At 40.9% G+C, this 9318-nt stretch overlaps 1 protein-coding gene across 5 annotated transcripts in view; it reads right to left on the bottom strand.

Moving 5' to 3' along the window:
- nr6a1a (nuclear receptor subfamily 6, group A, member 1a) overlaps positions 1-9318 on the bottom strand; it is a 101529-nt gene that overhangs the window by 19196 nt on the left and 73015 nt on the right. The window contains exon 1 of one of the 5 annotated variants that reach the window (XM_020599252.1): positions 6071-6192. The exons of the other annotated variants lie outside the window; for them this stretch is intronic. Coding sequence (XP_020454908.1) covers positions 6071-6086 — 16 coding nt within the window. The 5' untranslated portion in view covers positions 6087-6192. Of the gene's footprint in view, positions 1-6070; positions 6193-9318 lie in introns of those variants that run through there. 5 annotated transcript variants of the gene reach the window in all.

Genomic DNA, 9318 nt, shown 5'->3' with positions numbered 1-9318 from the left:
GCTGAACCCTGAAGAGCTGTGATTAGGTTTGTGAGATTTTTTTTTATCCCTCACAGTTCCACAGCTGAAACTGCATGTTGATTATTGAAACAATGATGACGGAGGCCCTGCATGGCATTACATGTAATGTTCAGGAAGTAGCTACTTAGCAGTTCAGCACAGATTCAGTTAAAATCTGAATAAAGGGCTTTTCAGCTAAGCTTTAGAATAAGAGAGTGATCCCTCCATGATGTCTAATACGACAAACCCAACAAACGTTTGTACTTCTAACCATTTTCCTCTCAAAGCAAAGTAGTACTTTCAGCCAAAAGCTACACTTTTTTGCAGTGATCACCTCTGCAGAGTAAGAAAAGCTTGACACAAGACAATATGAAAGTCTCTGGCATCACAAAACATGTGGAAGATCAACTAATGACAGTATGGACCGTCACCTCCTCAGCCAGCCATTTGTCAGACCATATGCTCTTTCAAAGAACACATTAAAACCACATATTCCACTGGCCAGCCCATGTGAAATGCCTGACTTCCTTCAGTGAGGGTAAAACACAATGGCTATTAGTTGTCTTCACTCAGGCTTATTTGCCAAATCTATCACCCTGTCTTTCAAGTGCATGACCACCATATACACAGGCTGATTCACACCTTCACACACTTGATCTCAGCGTGTCATGTCCTTTAACTCCTCCTCCTCCTGCCTTAAATATTCTTAAGGATTTTACCCTGTAAAGCTTCTGCCTGCAGCATGTTTGACCCTGTCTCTCTTCTGACATAGCACAACTCTGAATCCAATGCAGTGACACAGAAAGGACACAAAAAAGCATGTGATAAGAGTAGGAATTAAGTAACAGCCAAACATCTTGAACATGTTTAAAGGACCAGTTCACCCTGCTTACTTGAGATATTTAGATATTTGTTCATGAAATTTCTGACTCCACAGACACAATAGGACTGTATGCCCCGTGGGGATTACAGAATGCAAAATGACACCTAACAACAACATTTCTTCCTAGAAACAAAGTACCAGTTACTGGCATGCAGGTACAGGTAAACAGCCATTTGATATGCCTTATCTGGCCTACTAAATTAATCATTTATCAAATCTGGCAGCTTACATGGTGTTTAGACAACCAGTCTGTGGTCAGAAACCAAGATAACCAGTTACCAAGATAAACAGTTGGTAACAGTGTTATTTCATCAGTCTGGATTAACGCTCCTCTCCCCTGACAACTGTTGCGTGTGGTGAGGAGGACAGCAGGCCTGCAGATCACATGATGACTGCAACTCTGTCCAAAACAACCCTGTCAAGTTCAGCCTTTTCCATAGCGGACACCTTCTGCATGTTTGCAAGTACAACAAGCTTTTCTTTAACTGATAAATAACTGACTTCTAATTCCACAATGTCCTTATTAAGTCAGAGAAGATGGACACAAAGGTGTTTACCAAACAGGGAGAATCTAACAAAAAATACTATTGGTTACATTATGCCAAATGTAGGATTCAGTGGTGACCCAGCTTAACCCATATTGCACATTCAAGTCAGAATACTTTACAAAATAGTCTACCATCTATAACCCCACCCACAGTCTGTAAACTGCAACACTCATGTGTAAAGATTTGTTTGTTTTTGTTATTTCTTGTTTGTTTTATTATTACTGTTGCTAAACTTATACAGGAAGGTTAGATGGTTGCATCTGGGAAAATGCTCCCACAGTTAATTACTAAAAAATCTGAATGAGATTAGAACATTCTGCAATTTGGTGCAATGTTTCTCATTTATAGAAAGGTGTTTTGTTGAAGTAAGAAATATTCCATTTGTGAATTTAACACCAGGTCATAAATCCCCCTAGGGGTGACGATAAAGAGTTATAAAAGCACTACTTCATCTTGAACTCCACCCTCTCTCTGTCTCTCTCTAGCTTGGTGCAGGAACCCCAAATGCTCTGTCGGCCCTCCACACACACACACACACACACACACACACACACACACTCACTCACCCCCACCCCCAAGACCTATTAAAGGCTGCATTGTTTCCCAGGGCTTTCCAGCCCAGGTTTCAACCCAAACTTTAACACAAACCAGGAAATGCAAGTTGAGTATTTCAAGCCCCAGTCAATGCAAAGACAAATAGCACTCTTGTTTCCAACAGCTGACTCATGAGATGTGCACTATGTGGAACTACAAGGAATAGTTGTGTCTGATCACAAAGAGGAAAAGTGGTTGTATGTAGAGGAGCGGCATGATTGTTTTAAGATAGAAATCAGTTAGGTATGTCCCCCAAAACCCCAGGCAGAATGCCACTACTACTTCTTGACTTTTTCATGCTTTCTTATGAGAAGGTGTCTGTTTAACCAGTGGCCACATTTCACCATCTCTGTGACCCCCTCTGAGTGGCATCATGCTGAGGATAGAGATGTATCATGGCCAAATCTCCCTATTGTCCACACGCCGCACACACAAAGGCTGATGTAAAGTGTAAAGCAGCCCCTTTGAGTTGCTGACAGAACAACAAGGCCTGCTGCTGAAGGGGCTTTCTCTTCAGGTTTTGTCTCAGGCCGTCCATCACAATTGTGCTCAGCTGAGACAGGGAGCGGGGGTTGGAGGAATCTGCAGTATTTTTCCGCTGCTGCTGCCACTGCCACTCCTTTCCTTTCAGCCTTTCTTCTTTCCCTTTACCTACCTTATATCTCTTCTTCTCCTCTGAAACGTATCTCTCATATCTGGAGTTGAAGGAGGGAAGGACCCACCCCACCCACCACCTGGCTATGACTTGTATGCACGTGGCCACACATCTATCAAAGAGGTGAAAGGCACTGGAGAACACTCTCGGACTCAGGTTCTGTACCTCCTGGCAGCCCAGCTGTGATGCGAAAGTTTAAAGTAATGTGCATGCAGCTGCAGATTGGCTTCATCCACAAGACAACTGTGACCTTTTGATGTTGCCATCTTGAAAATATACATTCACATTTAGAGGCTAAATCATTAGCATTATGTAATACTGCATCAAGGATAGGGGACATATTAATGCTATGTTAATGCAAGCCACATGTGAATCCACTTTGTTAAAAAATGTGGGAACAGGCCTGTAGGAGTCCACCTCACTGTCCCAGCTTGATTTGCATCTGAAAGGATGATTACATTTTTTTTTTAATTCAGTGTGTACTCCAAATAAATATTTAAGTCGGCAGGTGGAGAACGTTCAAAAGCATGATTATACATTAATTGGGTATTTTAAAAATTTTAATAGTAGTGCTGATACCTGAATTATCAGCACCACTAGCATATAAAACCACGTTTAATTTAACAAAGAGAAACTTCTAAAATAATAAATGCTGTGTAAAAACAAGCAGCCATACAAAAACTGAGTCTAAATGATGTAGTTTAAAACTTGCATTTTTTAAATTTAAATCGGAAACAATTTGATCAAATATTAAGCAAACAATTGTATTAATCGTAATGACATTCACTGGCAGTTTTGAATTTGACACGTTTAAATAGCCAGTGCTACAGACACATTGAGGTCCACACCATGAAGTATTAAAAGTTCAATACACAACCTGAACTTTTGTTTTTCTTAAAGGAATTTCACTTTTTTAAAATTCAGATATTCCTACAATTTATGGTTTGGTGTCGTCTACACAGAAAGGAAAAAGCTGCCAGAATGATGTAATGGGCATCTAAATTATTTTCTTAGAATCTGTACTTTTACAACTATCAATTAATTTGACTGAATTTATCAAGTAACAGCAAATAAACATAATAATAATTGGAGCTTGGTGTGTTAAACCTGATGAACAACAGTCAGAGAATAATACGTGCTTAACAATGTTCACTTTAATACCTGTTCATCGCTTTTAATAAAGTATGATTTTATTTTATTTTACACCTTACATTTTGTGACTAGGAAGAGGGAAAGCTGTACCGACATGAGAGATCACTGTTTAAGTTCTGTTGCATTTCATTTGCTGAACATGAAGCATCTGCTTAAAAAGGCAGCACAAACTGGTTTTGACCCTGAGCTCCTTTTTTACATCGGGTCTAAACAGGCAGCTCATGTTGATATGAACCATGTGGTGAGTTTTACAGCTCAGGCTTTATCATACAGAAGGATACCAAAGTAATTGATGTTGATTTTCCACTATACTATCAGGGAAGGGGGACTTCCCAGAGACCATAGAACCAGTGATAAACTCCCACCGATATTTCCCATGCATGAAAGACCAAAATACTGTATAGGTGTACTGTTCAAAAAGCAGAGCTGGCTTTACCTCAGTTCATAGTTTGCTAACATCTATAAAACATATGAGGAATAAGACAAAAAGTACACTTCCAATCAGTATTGTGTGTGTGCATGTGCATGTTTGTGCTGGGGGGGAAGGGTGTGAGGCTGATGAAATAACACACCCTTCAAAGACAACGTTCTGCAGCATGATGGACTTGATGGTTTGGTTTGACAAGGCTGGGGCCAGGGAGACGGATATGTTTCAGTGAAATTAGGAAAAAGAAGCACGCATGGCTGGAATGCTAGAACAGCCCCCGCCATTGGCTATTTATAGGCAAGCATTACACAGTCACAGGAGTCCCTGACCTCCCCCACTGTTACTATTGATCTTCACACAGCTTCTGTCCTCTACATCTACATCCACATAAACAACCTCTCACTCTCTGTTTGCCTCAAGTGCTTTGTTTCCACATTTTCTTCTGCACAGGCAGTTTTAATACACTGCAATATCAGACAGAAGGTCTCAGATTAAACCTAATGTGTTGACTTGTGGCAGTAGAAGTGTAGAGTTAACCCTCCTTCAGCTGGAGCACAACCAACATGGTTGCTAGAGGATTAACATGAAGGGGGAGGGGATGAATACAGTAACCATGGTTCCTCCACATGCTACACCAAAGTCCTTCAATGAAGATATCAAATGAAGGACATACTAATAGGAATCCTTTCAGTGTCTTTAAGCACCCCAAGTGGCTGCTTTTGTGTTGGGGATTATAAAGTTCAATCAGTAAACACAGTGAGATAAAACATTTATCAAAAGACATGCAGCAGTGATGAGCAATGCACAACAGTTTGGTGATTCACTTTGCTGTGCCATGTTGGTTATATGTTAAGAGTGAGTAAAGACTGCATTACAAATTCCTGCAATACAAGGGAAGGAGGGTGGGATGGGGTGGGGTGGTGGGTGGGTGGTTGCTCAGGGTGGGATTTAATGTGAAAGCAGCTAAAAGGTTATTTTAGTATTTAGCACTTTAGATAATTCACCTAAATAGCCAAATGAAGCAACTAAAGAACAATGAGCTAGAAGCAACTGGGGGAGAGCATCAGGAAAAAAAAAAGTTCAAGGAAAGATTTCCCATATCTGAAAAAGTGCTCTTTCAAAGCAGTGTCAAAGTATTTAAAAAGAAGAAAAAAATGACAGAGGCAGAAAAAAAAGCTAAAGAAAAAGCCTGGGTTTTGGACTGTACTCCATCATATCAACACCGCTGACTGTGTACGAACCCACAGCCACATACCAAAGATCAATGCTTGGAGAGGCGCACTCTGCTATTCCCCACCGCCCCGAGATAGCTACGTCATTACACAAACAAAAACAAAACACTTGAAGGCATCGATCACAGAGAACACTGTGAAAAGGTGCAATGTTTCTCTGCACATTAAGCCTGACCTGAAAATCATTAACGGTTCTTAGTGTGAAGGGTTAATCCCATCAAATGTACCACAAATATAAAGCAATGTAGCATTTGTTTACAGGGAGCACCATGTATCTGAGAGTACTTTTTCAATGTATCTTTTTATATTAACAGTAATTTTTAAAGGCTCTTATGCAGAAAGTGGCTGTGAAGCTATGTTTGATGGATTAACATACCACTCTAACATATAAAGAGAAAACAGAAACCAGCCTCCTCAATCAAGCAAAAAAGGTACAAAAATCTGGAGTCACCAGAGAGCAGTTAAAACACATCCTCTGCTTCATCACACAGCTCTCCTCTCCTGTTCACATATAATTATGTGAGTTTAATTATGGCCCATTAAAACAAAGCAGTAATCTCCTTGGCAAGGCTCCCTTACCTTCCCATGTATCCATTTCATGCTTCTCCCAGTCTGCCTGGACCCCATTCAAGCATGGATTCGGCTAAAAATTACCAGTGGGCCTGGTTGCCTCATGACTTGCTTTCCTTTCACTGCCTCTTTCTTTCTCTCTGTGTCCTCTCTCCCAGCAACCTCTTTCCTCGACAGTCTGCCCCTCTCTGACCACAGGCAGAGCCAAGCAACACCACTGGTCACTTTACTGCCTGGTCACATGATTGTTGAGTTCAAGCCCTGGGGTCACAGCTTGGTTTGAGGTCCAGTGACAACTAGAGGTTATCTGAGAAGAACTGATCTTTCTATTTTCACTGACATTTAACAGTATGACTCCCCACCACCCCATGCTTTGTCCTAGCCCAAATTAGCCCCCACAAACCCTACCTGTGGCACTGCTGAGGAGGACCGACATGCATTTCCAAGCATAAACTCAGGTTCAAGCTGACAAAGCACACAGACATTAACTAACTGAAGCACTTGGTGCAACAGGGAAGAAAATTAAAGCTAAGGTTTCACAGCATGCTTGATTACACACTGAGCACAGTGGAAAGTCAAAGGGGCTGAGAAGCAATAAGATGGAGCCTACAAGGTCGATCCTCTTGAGGGAACAGCCTTCTGCTCTTATATGTTCCTCCGTGTGAGAATAATGCTGCGTTTAAATTTGAAGATGAAGTCACATATTCCCAGTTGTTGCTAAACCTGCATGTGCTCCAGTGGCCAGACAAGGACACCCGCACTTTTTCATTCCCCTAACATAAAATACTGTGCCCCCAGCTAATGTAATGTCCTATGTGCTAACACTTAGTGCCAGTAACAGTCAGGTACAGCCACAATGTTCACATGATATCCAACATCACGAGACAGACACAAAGTATACTCGACAGTGATTCGTCATCCTGATTGGGCCCTTACTGGCAATCTGACCACTTCAATTCAGACATGTAGCCAGTTAAAACGCAGCTGTGTATTTGACTGGGTCCAACCAGGTAAAACTGCTTGTAACACTTTGTCAGCTATGTACATGACTCAGGGCTTTGTTCAGACATGACGTCTAGACGTGAAATAGCAGGCAAATTCCTGGCTAGGGGTGTATGTCAGGAAGGGGTTTATAATAAGTGCAACTTCACATTCAAAATTTGTACTTTGTTTGATCACGTCATACTTGTAATCAAATATAATGACAGTAATGTAAAACATGTAGTATAGATTAATTTGATGCATTTCCCAAAACTGATGAAATTATTTGATGATTAACCATTTAGGGAGCCAACAGAAAACTAACTGGGCATTCTGGTGGTCTAGTGGTCTAAATCGCATCCCATATCACCTAATTTGACTGTTATTGTTCTCTTTTATCTCCTATGTTTTCTGTCAGTTAATCATTTCATAAAGTCTAAAATAAAGTTTAAAAACTAAGTAATGCAGAATAAACTGTCACTTTGATAGGTAGTGGTCAATGTGTACCACTATATGACCAGATACATTTACTCCAACCACATGCTATATTGAACACTAATGGCAATGAAGTTCTAAGTAACTGAGTGAAATATGAAACTTCTAGCCTTAAACCTATGAGAGCTACAGAGATAACTTACCATCCAGTGAGTTCTCTTCCTCCATCCGGTCCAGTGGCCTGGCTAGGAGACCACAGGAAGCAGCATCCAGTGTTTCACAGAAAACTGTCCTGCATCAGGTTGACGCTCTGTATGTAGCAGCCTCCTTTCTACCTGATCCCTCACTCTCACAGCAGCAGCCCGGGCCCAAGGCCCCACCCCCTGTGTGAATGCTAACGACCTGGCTGCCTTAAGCCACATATAAGAAGCTTTTCACATTTAAATGCAACACAGAGAGATAGTTCATGTGAATGTATACAGGCAGAGAGAAAACTGAGACCCGCCACTGGGCCGGGCAGGATTCACAGAAACAGCTGTGGAGCTGTCACACTGGGCAGGTTGCTGAGCAGCTTGAAATATGAGGACATGTGTAACCTGTTGCAATAATCAAAGGCGGTTCCACCGTCCCCCAGTTTTGTTTTTTACACTGACGCCATAAGAGTCTGCATCTTATCTGCTGTAATGGGCAACATCTTTACATGCAGACTTGAATATTAATATTCTTTAGAGCTCACAAAGAGTTAACAGATGTGGAGTATGGGGGGAGCAAACAGATAAACCTGCTTTTATACATGCTTAGGGGCAGACTTTACCATTAGGCAGGTAGACTATTGCCTGATGGCCCCCAACTAAGGGGCCTGAAAAGTCAGAAATATGCTATGATGTTTTAAACAATACATACCAAATTACTTTCTTAATCAGAGACGTGTGTAACCTGCTATGTAATAACTTACAGTGCACATCATTTATCACGCACCCTGCACACATTACAGGTCAACAGACTATTCCATTTCTAGGCACGTCACTGCAACTGCACACCAAATGTAAAACACACCGTCACTCAAGCTTTGACTTAGTGATCCGTCGAGTCTGAACAGCAGAATCGTCAAACATGAAACAGCATTATCCCAGTGGGAATTCAAAAAGGAATACAGGAAAAAAAAGATTAGAGCCCTCAATTGTTGGGCCTGGGTAGCAGACCTCAAATGTTTTGGTAGCAACTGAAAAGTAAATAGCAACGATTTTTTTCAGTATCCTGTCAGAGATTGTTGCATCTGGGCCTTCTCTATTTCCAGTTGTTTCCTTCCTATTGCTCTCAAATAAAGACATAAAATTTTCAAAAAAAATCTGTGTAATTTAAACTAGTTTGGTTAAACATTGACTTCATTTAGAGTGTTTGGTTTATTTTTGTAACTGTGAATTATCCCATTCATTTAAGATCTTTGTCTCAATTTTTTAATAATCAGATATAAAAGAGCTGTAAAAACACTTATTTTACCTATGTGTATGACTGTATTTTTTTAAGGAGTCAGAAAGCCAGTGTTGCACACTGGCCAGAAATTTCAACGTTTCCTCTATGATCAATAAAAGACAAAGGTTTCCAGGCTTTTCAGATGGATTACAGATAGACCTCAGCCGGTACAAAGCGCAGAAGAAATTTAACAGGATAGAATCATTTCAAACCAAATGTCAAGTTCACAGGAAAGGTTGTCATTTTCCACTACCAAAAAAAAAAAATAAAAACCCCTCCGAACTCCAAGTTGTTGTCTCTCTCAGACAAGAAAGTGTATTTAACATGAAAACGTGACGTGACATCAGCCCCAGGCAGCCTGAACATTC

The sequence above is a fragment of the Monopterus albus genome, unplaced genomic scaffold (assembly GCF_001952655.1).
Source record: "Monopterus albus unplaced genomic scaffold, M_albus_1.0 scaffold40.1, whole genome shotgun sequence".
In the NCBI taxonomy this organism is placed as follows: domain Eukaryota; kingdom Metazoa; phylum Chordata; class Actinopteri; order Synbranchiformes; family Synbranchidae; genus Monopterus; species Monopterus albus.
This window is presented reverse-complemented; position numbering and strand designations above follow the sequence as displayed.